Here is a 16,826-nt window from a genome sequence, read left to right as displayed (position 1 = left end):
TGTTACCATATCCACCACTTCCACCACCAGATCCATAACCACCACGGTAGGGACTGCCCAAGCTTCTTCCACCAAAACTGCCCCCCTTCATGGGTCCATAATTTGATTGCTGTTGTCTACTATAATTCCCAAAATCATTATAGTTCCCACCACCACCATAGTTACCACCTCCAAAATTTCCTCCTTCATTGTAACCATCATATCCTCCTCCACTGCCACCATAGCCACCTCCTTGGTTTCCATATCCTGGTCCACCACCACCATAGCCTCCTCTACTACTATAACCAGGGCCACCACCATAGTTGCCACCATCACCTCCAGATCCATTATATCCACCATCACCTCCTCCATAACTACCTCTGCTGCCACCACCTCCACCACGGCCTCCTCTTCCACCAAAGTTTCCACCGTGGCCAAAGTTACCACCACCTCCAAAGTTTCCTCCACAACCCATAAAGTTGCCAGATCCACCTCCACGACCTCTTTGTGATCCGGCAGACTGCATTTCTTGTTTAGAAGGGCCTTTTTCACTTCACAATTATGCCCATTAATAGTGTGGTATTTCTGAACAACGATTTTATCAACTGTATCATGATCATCGAAGGTTACAAAAGCAAATCCTCTTTTTTTCCACTCTGCCTGTCCTCCATTACTTCTATGGTTTCAATCTTGCCATACTTTTCAAAGTAGTCTCTCAAATTATATTCTTCTGTATCTTCTTTAATATCACCAACAAAAATTTTCTTCACAGTTAGATGGGCACCAGGCTTTACAGAATCCTCTCTAGAAACTGCTCTCTTTGGTTCCACTACACGCCCATCAACCTTGTGTGGTCCAGCACACATCGCTGCATCCACCTCTTCCACACAAGAGTAAGTCACAAAACCAAAACCCCTAGAATGTTTTGTTTGGGGGGTCTCTCATCACCACAGAATCTGTAAGTGTGCCCCATTTTTCAAAATGTTCTCTTAAACTATCATCTATAGTTTCTTTAAATAAAAAAAAAAATTAAGACCAGTAACCAAAAGAAAGCATGATCCTATTTTGTAGAGATTATATTTAGGTGTCTATTGCCTGACTAGACAAGCAATATCCTAAACAATATGAAAAGTCTTACTTTTTTTATTCTCTAAGAAGTGGAATGAACGAGTGAAAAAAATAGAGCCATTTTTCTTTTTGTCCTACTAAAAGTAGATGTGTGCTGTGTGACTATGCGTATATAATTTAGGTATGGCTATATACACATACTCACATGTCACATTAAACAGAGAAGTGTCTGCTTGCTTATCCTGCTTATTTACCGTCCAGGTAATAAAATGATCTTCATTTATTGTTTATTCTTTTTTGTACTGTTTTAATTTTTAAAGTAATAGAGCTATTTTAAAAATGAAAACCACAACAATTCTACAATACAGTTCTGGTGTATGAGTTGGTAAATGTGAAGTGCTTGGAACATGTCTAGAACATAGTAAGTATTAGTAAGTATTGGCTGTTACTGTTCTGCTTATTACTGCATTACCTGTTAGGCTCTGCTCTAAGTACTTTACTTGTATTTTCTACCTTAACCTTTAGAGATAGTGCAGATGCTGAGATACAGGAAAGTTATGCCAAAGATTACATGATTTTTAAGTAAGCAGACCATATTTTATAGGCAAATGTCTTTTAATTCCTTTAACATAAATGGCTATTTATTAATATTATTATTTTTAATGTTTATTTTATTTTTGAGACAGAGAGAGCATGCGTGGGGAGGCATGGGCAGAGAGAGACAGAGACAGAGAATCGAAGCAGGCTCCAGGCTTTGACTTTGGAGCCCAGTTGAACCCACAAACCATGAAATTGTAACCTGAGCCACAGTCAGATGCTTAACCAACTAAGCCACCCAGGTGCCCCATAAATGCTATTTAAAATGCTTCGACCTTGTACTTGAGTAAAAACTAATTGCTGAGGCTATTCTCAACTGATACTATATTACTACTTTATGTGATTCAAAGAAATGATATAAATTCTCATAAGGTTTCTGAAGTATCATTTAAATGCACCAGAAACTACATTCAAAGACATGCATAATTTACATAGTGAACTAAAATTTGTATTTCAAACTTCATAGCAAAATTATTAATGAAAGTACCAGATTGCCCTTGAATAGCAATTTATAGTTTACAAAGCACATTCACATAAGTTGGCTCATCTTGAGCTCCAAAACCACTCAGTGGAGCAGTAGGGCAGGCAAGACATTACTATCATAGCTTATAGATGAGGAAGCCGAATCATGTATATTTGCTTCACTTAGAATGTCTTTGGCCACAAGGAAGAAAAACTCAATTCCAAATGGTTTAAACAACACAGAGATATACGGGCTCACTTACTTGAAAGCCCAGAGGGTGTTCAGACTTGACACAATCTAGCTGCACTGACTCTATTTCTTTATAATTCTCTTGATTCTGCCCTTCGTCAAGGGTTGGCTTCATCTCGAGCCTCATGCAGTTCTGGGCCTCAACGCTACACACGATGACACCAGAGGAGAACAATGTTTTTTTCCTGTAACTTTGTCTTGAAAACTAGGAAACCATCCTCAGAAGTCCTAAGCAAAATTTTCCTCTCTTATCATTGGCCCAAAGGAATTCATACGCCCATTCCTGAGTCAATTATTGGCAAAGACCATTGGGATTACCCTTAAATGAATCAAGATAATTGAAGAAAATGTGGGCTCTGTTAGGAAGTAAGAGAAAGGGGAATAGTAATGAGCATTGGTGGAGTACTACAATCTGGGAAGGAGCAGTCAGAAATCCAAGCCAACTCTCTTAGGTTAAGTCCTAAGACCAGGAGTACCACTGAGGTCATGAGAGCAGGACTCGGGCCCTCTAACTCTTGTATTTTCATATAACAGTCTCAACTTGATTTTCTTTGGATTAGAACCTCATATTTGGCTTTTATGCGGAACCCAAGGAGCATCTTTAAAATATTTGAGTGGGGGAATTATCTATGCCTGGGTTTTATAAGATTGAAGTTGGATGGACAGGTAAAAATTTGCTTTGAAAGCCATCGTTTGATAAATCCCTCAGTAGTATATCCAAGTATATACAAGTATCCCAAGTATTACACTTGTTTTTTAACTAAAAAGTATTTCAAGGAATAAAAAAGAAAGCTTTAAAAATATTTACACTGGATTTTTAAAGAAAAATCTACTGCACTTAAGTTGAAACACCCTAAGTATCTCTCCCAGATCCCATTCTTTTCCCTCACCAGAGGAAATCCTATTCTATTCCTATTGGTGTCTATTTTCACGGGGACATTTTTGTATTTTTACTACTATGTATATATCCAAGATAAATAGTATTGTTTTAAATACACACATACACACACACGCACAAATACACTAACTTTATATAAATACTAACCTGAACATACCTTTCTGCAGTGGGATTTATTTGCTCAATATTTTTAAAAGTGATACCTATATTGATATATGTAGCTTTAGTTCACTCTTTCTAATTGAAATATATCCTATTATTCAAATCTACCCCAATGTATTATCCACTCTTTTGTTGAGGGATATTTCCATGGCTTTCACTGTTTCACAATCCCAAACAAAGCTTTTGTGAGCCTTCTAGTAGATATCTCCTGCTACATATTCAGAAGAGCTTGTCTGGTACATATCTTGGAATTACTGGACATGTTCATCTTCAACCTTAATAGGTCTTGTCATATTGCCCCCAATCTGATGGATATGATGTGGAATTACACTGCTGGTTTCAGAAGCATAGTAACCCATTTTTCCCCTTCTGTCCCCTATGCATTTGAAACCCTCCATGTTCTTAAATGTATCCTATTTTCTGCATTGAAAATTTGTTTTCATTCCTTCATCATGGAAAATTGTAGCTCCTATTATGAGTCTCTTCATCTTGATATGTCTTATTTCAGTTAGTCTGTTTTCTCCCTTGGAAATATATTTTATTATTTACTGGACACCGTGAAACAATAAAGAGAGGAAAGAAATAAACACACACTTTGGACACTCAACATTTTCTCTCCAAATTGTTGAGATCAAGTAATTTTTCTTGATAATTTCTGACTCACTTGACTAAATATACAATGTGATCATAATTTGTGTTATTTTGTATGGAGGATGGAATAAATATATCCCTCTTTCTTCTCACTGGAAAAATCCTCAAATCAGAAGATTTAAGAATAGTACTGATAACCAATTAGTTTAATTAGTATCTGGCACCTCTGTTTAGCAGAATCCTTAGACTTGCACCTGGCTTGTAGAGACGGCACTACTGAATGATGCCACTTTAGCATCCTAAAGCACTGCTCTATTTTTACACAGTGTCTACCTAAGAGATTCAGCTGCACTTGGATATGCTTACAGTAAGCTCCCTGAAGACTTTCCCTGGGTTTGGGGGAAGAAGTAACGTCAGTAAATAAAAATTTACACCCTATTGTCCTAGGAAATGCAAAGGCAACCCAATAAACAAACATGAGATCATATTTCTATTTTGGTTGACAGCAAGGAGAACACTTAATCCTGAGCACCATGAGAGAGAGACGAGAGGAAATGAAACACACGTTGACTGAGATTGTGCTGCTTTCTCTTGCAGTTTGCTTTGCAAAATCCAGATGGGAAAGGAATAAGTACTTCCTTCTCTCGCTTTCCATGCTTACCTTTTAAGTGTCTGAGCATCAAAAAAAATCCACCTTGAAACTGTATTTTCTTGACCCAAAGAATGTTGGGTAAGTGAGAATGTTGTATGAGAGGGTGGAGGGGCAGGGTGAGCTGTGTGGGCACAGAGAAGTATTCAAGATAAAAATCAAGATAAAAAGGATAATTTCCAAGACTTGAGAAACATGCCCCTGATGGGGGAGAGTTGGTTACATTGGTTATAGGTTCCTAGAGAGTTAAGCCATACCATTTATCCTTTTGTTTATTGATTAGGCTGTTTAGAAATGTTAGAGACGGTTGTCAAGTTTGCCATACAACTTTTATTGCTTCCTCTAGAGTCTCAAGATGACAGCTAGATTCTTCTGGCATGCACAGTGAAGGTCACCTTAGACCTCTTAAAACAAGACTATAAAAATTTTTATATGTAAGAGGCAATATGGAAGGTTTTAGGAGTTTTTTTTTTTTTAATTTACTTTTAAGTAATATCTATGCCCAATGGAGGGCTTGAACTCATGATCCTGAGATCAAGAGTTGCCTGCTCCACCAACTAAGTTAGCCAGGTGCCCCTAAGAATTTTCTTCTAACTTCATACCTTTTTATTTAATAAAAATTTTTTAATGTTTATTTATTTTTAAGAGAGAGAGAAAGAGAGAATCTGAAGCAGGCCTCAGGCTCTCAGCTGTCAGCACAGAGCCCAACACGGGGCTCAAACTCAAAAACCGCAAGATTATAACATGAGCTGAAGGTGGATGCCTAACTGAGCCACCCAGGCACCCCCATATCTTTTTATTATTAAAGGTGGGTAGGGGTGCCTGGGTGGCTCAGTTGGTTGACCATCTGTCTTGGCTCAGGTCATGATCTCGTGGTTCGTGGGTTCGAGCCCCGCATCAGGCTCTGTGCTGACAGCTAGCTCATGAGCCTGGAGTCTGTCTTCAGATTCTGTGTCTCCCTCTCTCTCTGACCCTCCCCTGCTCACGATGTCTCTCTCTTTCTTTCTCAAAACTGAATAAAACATTAAAAAAAATTTAAAGGTGGGTAAATCTGAACATTTGCTGGAAGTAATTAAATATTCTCTTACATTATTTTGAAAAGCAAAACTTCCCCCACTAATGTTGAATTAAAATAATAATTTGTTAATAAAGGATATCTTAAAGCCACTTTCTTCTCTGAAATATTTGTGGTGTTCCCCTCCCTTTTGATTCCTGAAATTGTTCACAGCCAGCACTTCCTGATGTCAAGTTCTTGACCCTGCGTTCTGACAGTGACCTTCCAGCAGTTACCTTGGGATAGGCGCCTTCAAACTGCAGCCTCCATACCAACCTCTGTCATTTCCATCTCCAGTACTAGAAACCTCTGAGTTCCTAAGTGGCACTTCTGCCTCACCCTCTCCTGGCTATGAGAACCCTTCCAGCTGCTGGACCAGTGACCTTAACCTGGGAGAGCCAGTGTGTTCAGGGGAAGAGAAGTATATCCTGAGCACATGATCCATTTTCTGATGTGATGACTTCATTTCTATTATCCCAGAGGAATGCAGCAGGCGTACTGACATTTTGCCTACTGGCACCACAAACAACAGTGTGTTGCTGTACCAACATGCCTGGCTAAATTTGGCTACAGTCCTGAGAATTTTATTAGGTAGACCGAGGAACTAATCGGGTCTCTGTAGATGTTAACACAACTACACACCACCCTTATAAAAGAATTTGGCTTTAACTAGGGGAAAATTAAATTAGGATTCAAAACATTTAACTAGGGCTTAGTGGATGTTTCACCTTAACCTTAAACTTCAGTAGATAAAGGTTAACCAGGTAGCAGTCTGGCTTTCTGGAACAAGTATTTAATCTTACTTGAAATTTGGTTAAGTTAGGAAAGAAGCCAAATCTTTGAGAGCTCTTAAGGATTCTGTAGACATTTAAAAAAGGCATTTACTTTGAGGGGTGGTTATATATAATGTGCCCATATTCTAGTCCTTCCTAACCTCTTCTTTAGCATGCAGCCATGACCATATTGACTGTCATTAAAATGGGATATTGTGAGAAAAGCCCTCCAAGCTCACACAGCCTCACTAGCTGTTTTCTGCCTCAGACCTCTGTTGTGCTCCTAATGGGATTTGGAGACATTTGCTTAGAATCTTCCATTCATCTAATTAGTCTTTTGGGAGAAAGACAGATGAAAGAAAGGGAAGGCAGGAGAGAAGGTGATGCTCCATAGGCCTGGTTAGACCACAGGATATAACTTATCTACTCAAGAATTAGTGACATGAAACTCATGACACAAAAGGACTGAGCTCTGTGAATTTGGAGGTTCTGTCTTCATTTAGAGAAGTCACCATTCAACTCTTCCTATTTCCCTATCCTTAACTAAGGTGGAATTTAAAAAGTAAATCCAAAGTTGGGGCTTCAGATAAATTTCCCTCATCAGGGCCCCCCCCAAAAAAGAAACATACTGGGGTATAAAAGGGATTAAAAGATGAAGTCTGAGAAATTTCTCTCTTGCTACCTGATCCCGGTTGGAAATTCACTGGCTAACTGCTGCTGACTGAACAAAACAGAGAATAATAGCCTCTGGCTGAAGACTTTATAACTGAAGCTGAGGCAGAGTGGGCCATGTGCATATTTAGAACAGTGATTGCATTGTGAATTACAACACAAGTCCCACTTGTCACTCACACAAATGTTTAAGACTGGAGAAAGGCCTCTGATTTGGGACAGGGATGACAAAATGGATCTTTTGGTTTTCTCCACTTAGCCCTGAACACAAAGGACTGATGACTGCTTTGTTCTGGAATAAAGTCTTACATTCCTTATAGGACCTATCCAATCATTAATAGAGAAAGAAAATTCCTGTCTGGAATTACTCCTACCACTTTCTGAAAGAAGCAAACTTGACTCTCATCACCCAGTGGGGGAAAGCAGTATAAACCAGATTTTCTTTTTGCTTTGTTTGCTAATCATCACTTTTTCTTATTGATTTTTAGTGACTGCCTCAATGTTAAACAATTGTCGTAAACAGTATTAAGACACATGGCTCTAATTGATAATACCTGTCAATACTTAAAATGCCTCTTCCCTTTGAACTAGGAACTACATTTTTAAGAATTTATTTAACAAACTGTCAGATGTGGAAAACTATATATTTGAAAAGATAATCTCGGCAGCATTGTGTGTAATGCCTGAAGAGTGAAAATGACCTAAAAGCTCACTGATGGGAGATTGATTAAATAAATTATATACATTTACACAGAGAAATGGGGTATAAGTTTAAAACATAGTTCCAATCCTTCTCATGAACCTTGGAATTTGAAGTTTTTTTAGTCCTTCATTGATCTGCTTAATTAATTGCCATCCCTTGTTAGGGACGTTGTAAATAATGGGCAGTAAAGGACTGAAGACTTGGGTGCTTTTTCTTCAGCTCTTATTAGTAGCAACGAAAAACTAACACTGATGGGAGAAGGAAGTAAGCAATCTTGACTAATTCTGGATCATCTCTATAGCTTGATGGGTCATCTTAACAGACGATTTTCTGATTTATAGGTTGTACCAATGCCTCTTGGGTATATCATACTTATCAGGTTAAGAGGAGTCCCATGCCAGGCCTCTAAGGGCTACAGGTTTATATCCATTTGACCACAAGGTATAGACAGGGTTGAAGGGAATATTTTCATCTCTTACTTGTAAGACCTTTAATCATAGAGCCTGAGAAACTCCTGGATATGAGAGAGATGAAAGGGCACCATTTAGTCCCACTGCTGACAGGCTGGAAAAAGAGAAAATCAATCATTTTGTTAGAAATGTCTGTAGTAGCAGGTGGCATGGTAATCATAAAATTCGATGGCACAAAAGTCAAATTGTACAATGGGGTCAATCATTGTCAGTAGAAACAAGGCTTTTTAAACATACCTTTCTTCTATAATTTACCTCAATTTACTTCCTTTTCTCACTACATTTAGGCAATTTGAACTCTGGAGTTTTTGTCATTTTTTATATAGTGCCAAACACATAATGGGCACTTTATAGTCTTTAAAATGAATTAAAAAACACTTTGAAAGCAAATTGTTTAAGATTGTTCTTAAGTTTTTCTGATTAATGCTAAAGATCCCTTTCTCAGAAAAAAATGCCCATTTCCATGTAGGTAAAAACTTCAGTATAATTTCTGGGCAAGCATGAAGATCTACTTTTGCTCTTCTCCTCATAGATCTTCTAGGGGACCAGAGTTTTTAGGTTAAGAAATTCCTAGGTGTAGAGTACATAATCAGAGAGAGAAGTGGAAGAAGTTTTAGAAATATTAGAAAAAAAGTTTTGTCTTTTTTTTTTTAACACTTATTTATTGTTGAGAGACAGAGAATGAGCAGAAGAGGGGCAGAGAGAGAGGGAGACACAGATTCCAAAGCAGGCTCTGGATTCTGAGCTGTCAGCACAGAGCCTGACGTGGGGCTCAAACTCACGAACTGTGAGATCATGACCTGAGTTGAAGTCAGATGCTCAACCGACTGAGCCACACAGGTGCCCCTAGAAATATTTTCTATTCTCCAATTTTTCTTTTGCAAAATGCATCTTTCTTTCATCTAACTCATAAAGATGGTCTTTCAGTCTCTAAGGATAAGGGACTCTTCACGTGGAAGGTGCAAAATAATTTTATTTATGTAGATTCATATCATCTACATAGGTAAATCCATCCTTACAGCAAAAGGTAATTTCAAAGAAGGTATGTTTATATAACAAACACTTAAGGACTATTCATCATGAGTCAAGGGACTATAGAGGACATGAGCTATGGGGCTATAAACAATGACTCAGAAATCACAATATGGTGGGGTGCATGTATAATAAACTAGGTACTTGAGTTGAATTTTGGCCTCTGTGTATGTTTGATGATGATAATGATGGGTGGAATGGGAAGAGAGCAACTATAAATTCTGTAAAGGAAGAAAATGCAACTTCAAGAACTCTTGGCTGTATTATGGTCATACACAACTGACCTCTCATCCTGTTACCAGACTACCCACAGGATCCATAAGGAAAATAATCTCTGCATAAGCACTGACTGATTATGGAAGAGGACCAAGGCAACACAAACTATACATGCTTAAACTAGATATCTGCCGTATGGGCAGCTGCAATCATCTACATGCCATTTCTAAGATCCAGCGAGTAAACGTTTCTGTCACCTGACTGACTGATGAAGGCTATTTATTTGTTGCATCTTAAACTTTGGGAAGACCGCAAAGCTGATCTGGTATGAAAGACTACTCAAATGAGGAATGCCCTCTGTAACATTCCTGGTAGCCATAAGATTTTCTTCAATCTTCACTAACAGCAGCAGAATGTATCTGCAGTCAACAATAATTATTACAAACAGCTTCCTCACATTGAACTAAAACCTCTTTATATTTTCCAATCATTTCTCTAAGCTTTGGATTCTGGTGATGTAGAATAACCCTATCCTTTCTGCCATACCTTAAGCATTTGAACACAGCTTTCCTTTGTATCGCTGGATTCATCTTCAGGCTGAAATTTCCTTTCTTCAATGTATTCCTCTTGAGAAGTATTTTCCCAGTCATCACCTTCCTGCTCCTAATCTTTCAAACACTGTAATATTTGGTCAAAGTCTGCTTAAAATGTGACACCTAGAACAGAACATGATATTCTAGCTGTGAATGCTCTTAGTACATCTGAGTCCAGAGGAATTCTTTTGATCTGGACACAACCTTCCATCAACACACTCTTACAGGCTTTCATTCTTACCTTCTGTTCCCTCCCAGATGCGCTGTACTGGGCGCTTACACTGGAATTTGCTCAAATAAAACTGTCATGTCTTTTTTTTTCCTGAGTACCATCAAGTCAAGTTGCCCCTCGTTTACCTTAGCAATGGAATGTGTCCAATTTCATCTTAAATTCGCTTCAGCATGGACATAATTTTAAACCTTAATGATAACATATTTAACCACTACAGTTCTGTTATTTGTAAGTTTGATAATACCTTCTATGGAATTTGTTGTGCCTTCATCCAAAGGATTGGAAATTTTCTTTGGTTTAATGGGAATCATTATTTAGCTCTCTTAGGTAGTTTCAATAGCTAGGAATCCACCTCGATAATGATTATCCATCTGAGCCAGAAAGATTTCAATACAGATATCAGATTTCTTGTCAGATTCAGTGAATACGGTACCTTTAAACCAGTCTAAGCCATACAGTTTCTCCAACAGATGCTAGGGACATTCTGTCATCTCAGTAAAATTTTACATGAGCCTCCAAGCTCTATGAAATAAGCAGCCAGAATGGGTGCCAGGTCATGTGAGCAGAGACAAGAGAGCCTGTGTCATAGTCATCGTTCACCTTTTCTTATACATACACGATGACCCAGATGGATGGGATCTGTATTTTATTAGAAAAGGCAACTATGAGGTAAATTCAACCAAATAAAAGCTCAAGAATCACTCACTGGAGAGGGATGTGTGAGAGGTTCTGTTCACTGCCCCAGTTTTTCAAGATTTTTTTAAGACAAAGTCTCCATGTATAGCATTATTGTGGGTGTGTTAGAAAAGGCTACACTGATCTAGCATTTAGATGTTATAACCTTTACCTTTTGCCTTGATACATTTGAGACTAGATTAATCACTTAGGTGGCTCAGTTTCTGGTGCAAGTTTCTCCATTAAAGACAACTGAACTTTGCACATTGAATGTTTTTCAAAGAAAATGAAAGCATGTTTTTTCCCCCTTTTATTCCCACCAGGCCTTCGTAAGAGAAGGCATAATCAATTTTGAGGGCCTATCCAATTTTATATGGGAGATCCGTAACTGTAATAATGTTTTAGTGAGAGAATAAGGAAGTCTTGGTCACTGCATCTATTCAGATGATATAGGGTTTCTCTTTTTACACTTTTAGGAGCTCAGTTAACCATGTCTAAACCTAATTTGGGGGATTAGTGTTTTAATTCAATTCCCTCAGAGCATGAAAAATTCTTCCTGTGCATGAAAGGAAAGGAAAAAATGAATAATGGTCATAAACAAACCAGCTGATCCACTGAGGAGGCAGGACTGTTAGACACATTCATTCATACATGAAGGCTAAAGGCAAAATGGGAAACAAGCTGTTTCCTATTACTAAATGATATAAACTCGTATCATTTAAAAATTTTTAAAATATGTTCTCTATTTTGGCCACTTATACAATGCAGTTTGTCAAGTATACAGAGCTACAGATATCCACCTTTCATCTTGTTAGTTTTAGAAAAGCAAGATTCTCACGTAAATAGCTCAGGTGGTAAATCTTTAATACCTTTTTAGTTGTTCATTTAGGTAACATGTAGTATTTGTACTAAAGGTAAAAAAAAAATCTATATTAGGTGGCAAAACATCATGGCTTTTTTTTTCTCTTGGCTGGAGTAACCTGAAACAGATCTAAATATCCTGGATCAATAATCAAGACAGACCTCACTGAATGCTGCTCAGTTCACAAACAACACTCTATGCTCTGATCAGAAAAAAAAAAAAAAAGAAAGAAAAAGAAAAAGAAAAAGGTTGAAAATGGCCACATTCTGAAAGGCTTTCAAAAATTAGTCCCTAGAATTTGCAACTACATGGATGCAACTAGAGGGTATTATGCTAAGTGAAATTAGTCAGTCAGAGAAAGACAAATACCATATACTTCACTCATACGAAGACTTTAAGATAGAAAACATATGAACATAGGGCAAGGGAAGCAAAAAAAAATAAATAAAACAGGGAGGAGGACAAAACATAAGAGACTCTTAAATATAGAGAACAAACAGAGGGTTGCTGGAGGGGTTGTGAGGGGATGGGCTAAATGGGTAAGCGGCTTAAGGAATCTACTCCTGAAATCATTGTTGTACCATGTGCTAACTTAGATGTAAATTACAAAAAAAGAAAGTAAAAAGATTAATCCTTAGTTTTGAATTTTTCTAAAGAATGATTATTTAAATTTGTTGCTGTGCTTTGGTAGATTTTAAATATCAGATATGGACTCTAAATAAAAAGAATATCATAGCACTTTTGTTTTTTTAGGCATTTCAGTTTTAACACTCAAGTATGAAAGAAATGTGAGTTCATTCTCATGGATAATAATGCAACTTTATTGTGTGCAACCCGTTTCACACCAAGTATGAGTTTTTCCATGTGAAGTAAGTTAAGATTTAAAATGATAAAGCTATTGTTAAGGAGACACATAGAGAGGCAATAGAAAAAGCTGAAGAGAGTTTTTGTCTGAAACTGGAAAACAAAACAGTCTGGAAGAAAAAAAAAAAGATATGAGAAGAGTACCACAGGTTACTAAGGACAAAAAAACTACCTTGGGGGAGAGAAGGGCCAGGCGATTCTCTCAGAAGGGTGGGTAGGATTTCATCTGCATTTTTAACATATTTGCTTGGCAATAATAATCCTGGAATTTTCTTCTGTGTTGTTAGAGCTCTTAATTTTTTCCACTGTCTATAATTTTATTATGCAGCATAATATATGTATGTTTTTATTTAGCACAAAGTCCATGTGTCTGATTTTGTCCCTCGTCAGCGAAGTCCTACCTCAGATACACAGTGGGAACCAACTGGAAGACCTATCAGAGTATATTCAAAGTTTGGATTTTTTAATTAAAAATTTTTTATCATCCTGTTTCAGTTTCCTTACTGAGTGACTCCTAGGGAAAAATAAGTCCTGTGAGTTTGCTGGTCTGCTATAGAAGTAGAGTTTAGACTCAGAGAAATGAAAATTCAAGAGAGATCCAAAGGTTCACTTAAAATAAAAATCACCAGACAAGAGAGGCTATGAAATCCTCCTCCCTGTGGTTGAGGGTAAGCACATGTAATACTTTGGAGTGGCTGTCTTCAAACACTTCTGTCCAGAACCCACTCCTCTTCTGGCCTGTCTGAACTTTTTCTGCGCCACACCACCTTCAGCTCTCTTCCCTAAACTGCCCCTGGTGATATGTGTATCTGCCACCTTGGGTGAGATGGCAATAAAGGAGGCAGAGTCTGTACCATTTATCAGAAACAAGAGAAGAGAAACATATCCTTGGGCTTGCTTTAGTGTTCCAATGGGAAAATAGGCCGAAGGACTCACAATTTTGTATGTTGTGGTGGAAATGAACCTCTGATACAAGATTCAAAATGCTATAACACAAGATAGAAAAGCAATATACGTTAGGCTAGTTCAGTTAAAACTCTTAATTTTTTTGGTACTCTCTGACAGGACTTTAGGAAAGACAAATCCCAAAGGTGGAACATAATTTAAAGGTGGCAGAAAGGTGGAAATCATGAGGCCTGAAATACAAAGATAAATGCATTATTGAGGGGTATTGCCCTGGCCCTTAGGTATTTGGGCAAAGAGGTCACATGTTACTATGAGACAGAGGTCAAAGGTGACGCAGGCCTCCAAGAAAATATTTACCAGAGGAATGTGATGATTAATTTATCAGTCCAGAAATTGCAAGTACAAAACTTCAAGATATAAAGGATCAAATTATATAATGTACATGATTCAATTTAAAAATTCTTAGCCCTCTTACATATTATCTAGATTACAATAGTAAAAAATCAAATTACATTCATATGAAACTTTTATAAAAAGAAATCAAATCCATTTTTATGAAATTTTATAGTACAATTATTTTCTGATGGGTCTTTTCTTAGGTCATGATATTTATAATTCCATTTACATTTGTGTAATTTTTCAAAGCGAAAAACAAAAGACAGTCAATAGAAATCTAAACTTTCATTTGCAAAACTCCCTTCAGTTTCCAGGCTAGTAACACATGGTGATGTCGACTTGTCCTCCAGACATGGACTGCTACCAAAGATCTCCAGTTTATGGAGCACGCAGGCCTCTACTCATTAGGAACGCTTTTTGGTTTGGCTCACGTTTCAAGAAATTCTGGAGCATGTCCATGCCGTCCAGGGATCCCCCAGGTTTCAGGATTAGGTTTCTGTATTTCATTCCAACCTAATAAAATAAAACATCATGCCTAATAATTCATTGTTAAAGCAATTTCCCAAATCTGTAGATGCAAAAGAAACAGGAGGAAGGGTGAAGAAAAAGGGACTTTAACTTTTCTGTTTGGATGTTCCCTTTTGCCTAGACTACAGTTCTGCAGTGCTTATTTATTTTAGTAGCTATGAGAGCCGAAGCCTAAACCTCCAGCCTTCTATGTTCTCCTGTATTACTGTCTTGTCTCCTTAGAATCTCAACAGTGAGCAAACAAAAAATAGCCAATGGAATGTATAACCGATTCTTATCTGGTAGCCCATCTCAAATGCAATACCAAAAGAGTTAGCAAACCAAGTGTTCAAGAAGGGCACAAATGGGGCATTTGTGTACCTAGAAACAGTGGCACTACCACTGCCAAAATGGCTTCTGCTATGTTTTTACAAGGGGTTTATAGAAAATACCGCATCCTTACGGACAGCAGCAGGACAACAGCACATGTCCCAGGTGTAAGTTATTTCTGTGGGCCCACAGCTAGGATTAAGGACCTTTGGAATGTTTTCTTTGGAGAGGAGGTCTGCAATCTTAAAAAACACATTGCAGTTACTCTGCCTTTATTTATATAAACACAACAGCAAATAAACAAAAATGACTGTAATTCAATATCAGTGTTATTCATTATTTTCACTTCCTTTTCATCATCCTTTTAGGGATACAAAGCAAGACAATTCAGTGAAGCATAATTCCAAATATACATATAAAATAAATAGTTCACAGAGTAACACTTTTAAATTTATATCCATTATACCATTTGATCAATATGACTAATAGTCTTTTTGACAAGAATAGCTAGAGAATTTTCAGAGACAAAAGTAACTTCTGACTTATAACAATAACTCCATTTGGTACAATCGTCAGAGATAAATCTAGTCAAACTGTTAAGGAAAATAAAAAAAAGATGAAGGAAGTTTACCAAGTAAGATACAAAACAATTTTACTCCCTATAGCATCATAAAATAAAAATTTGGAGTTTATCTTTTTGTTATTAACAGAAATCACCTGCAGATTATTAATCATGACAGGCTAACATTAAACTTCACAGTCTAGCCTGTGATTAGGAGTCAGTAGTGAGTTATCTTCTTGTAAATTCTAAGGCAGCACAGTCTAACAGGAATATAAGACACATAAATAACTTTACATTTTCTAGTAATCACATTTTATAAGGTAAAAAAACCCACTCAACATGGTGAAATTAATTTTTAATTTTAATAAGATCCTTAACTAGTACATCTGTGGTATTTCAGCAAATATCGCTATAAAATTACTGAGATTTACTTCCTATTGTAAGTCATCAAAACCTCGTGTGTTTTTTATGTTTCCAGCACAGTTCTTTCGTTGTGCCAGCCAAGTTTCAGGGGGTGACAGCCACAGGGAGCTACCACAGCGAACAGGTGCAGGGCCTAGAATACAGCATCATCTTTGGAAGGGCTTATTGGACAATGTTCTAGCATGACAATGAGAAGGCATGTAGTCATCTTGCTGCCTTATTTAAAGTTTTGGATACTTTTTCCTAAAAAGGGTAGAGCCTGTAATCACTGATATGCGAATTCCTGAAAACCCTGGTAATGAAGAGCTAGATCTAATGTTCTTCTTCTTCTTCTTCTTTTTTTTTAGATTTAATGTTCTTTAGGGGGAAAATGTGTGTATCTTCTTGCTTGCTCTGCAGCAATTCATGACTGTTATGATAGCACTTGAGAACCTAAAATGCGAGTGATGGCTGCTTCTGCCATAGACGTTAGTAGTCTAAGAAGTACAGCTTAGAGCTCTGGAGCCCAAAACACAGTCTTCCCCCCTTCTCTTCCTTTCATTTCTCCTACATTTGACCAGTGTTAAATCAGTAGAGGGAATGGGTAGGCTGGGGGAAAAGAGACTGTGCTTTCCTGGATCTTTACCCCTTTCCCTAAGAAACCTTAAAAATAGGGAGAACTGGGGCACCTGGGTGGCTCAGTTAGTTAAGTGCCAGACTCCTGATTTTGGCTCAGGTCATGATCTCATGGTGTGCAATTGCCCTGCATCAGGCTCCACGCCAGGCATGGAGCTTGCTTGGGGTTCTCCTCTCTCTCTCTCTCTCTCTCTCTCTCTCTCTCTCTCTCTCTCGCTTGGGGTTCTCGTTTTCTCTCTCTCTCTCTCTCTCTCTCTCTCTCTCTCTCTCTCTCTCTTTCTCTCT

At 37.7% G+C, this 16,826-nt stretch overlaps 1 protein-coding gene and 1 pseudogene across 4 annotated transcripts in view; both read right to left on the bottom strand.

Moving 5' to 3' along the window:
• LOC115293432 overlaps positions 1–3,775 on the bottom strand; it is a 4,439-nt pseudogene extending 664 nt beyond the window's left edge.
• Positions 3,776–12,735: 8,960 nt separating this feature from the next.
• Positions 12,736–16,826, bottom strand: part of NLN (neurolysin) — a 98,096-nt gene continuing 94,005 nt past the window's right edge. For all 4 annotated transcript variants that reach the window (XM_029942338.1, XM_029942339.1, XM_029942341.1 and 1 more), the window contains one exon: positions 12,736–14,617. In XM_029942338.1, coding sequence (XP_029798198.1) covers positions 14,483–14,617 — 135 coding nt within the window. In that variant the 3' untranslated portion in view covers positions 12,736–14,482. The remainder of the gene's footprint in view (positions 14,618–16,826) is intronic.

The sequence above is a fragment of the Suricata suricatta genome, chromosome 6, assembly GCF_006229205.1.
Source record: "Suricata suricatta isolate VVHF042 chromosome 6, meerkat_22Aug2017_6uvM2_HiC, whole genome shotgun sequence".
In the NCBI taxonomy this organism is placed as follows: Eukaryota; Metazoa; Chordata; class Mammalia; order Carnivora; family Herpestidae; genus Suricata; species Suricata suricatta.
The sequence above is the reverse complement of the archived record's forward strand: the minus strand, read 5'-3'. Positions and strand labels throughout refer to the sequence as shown.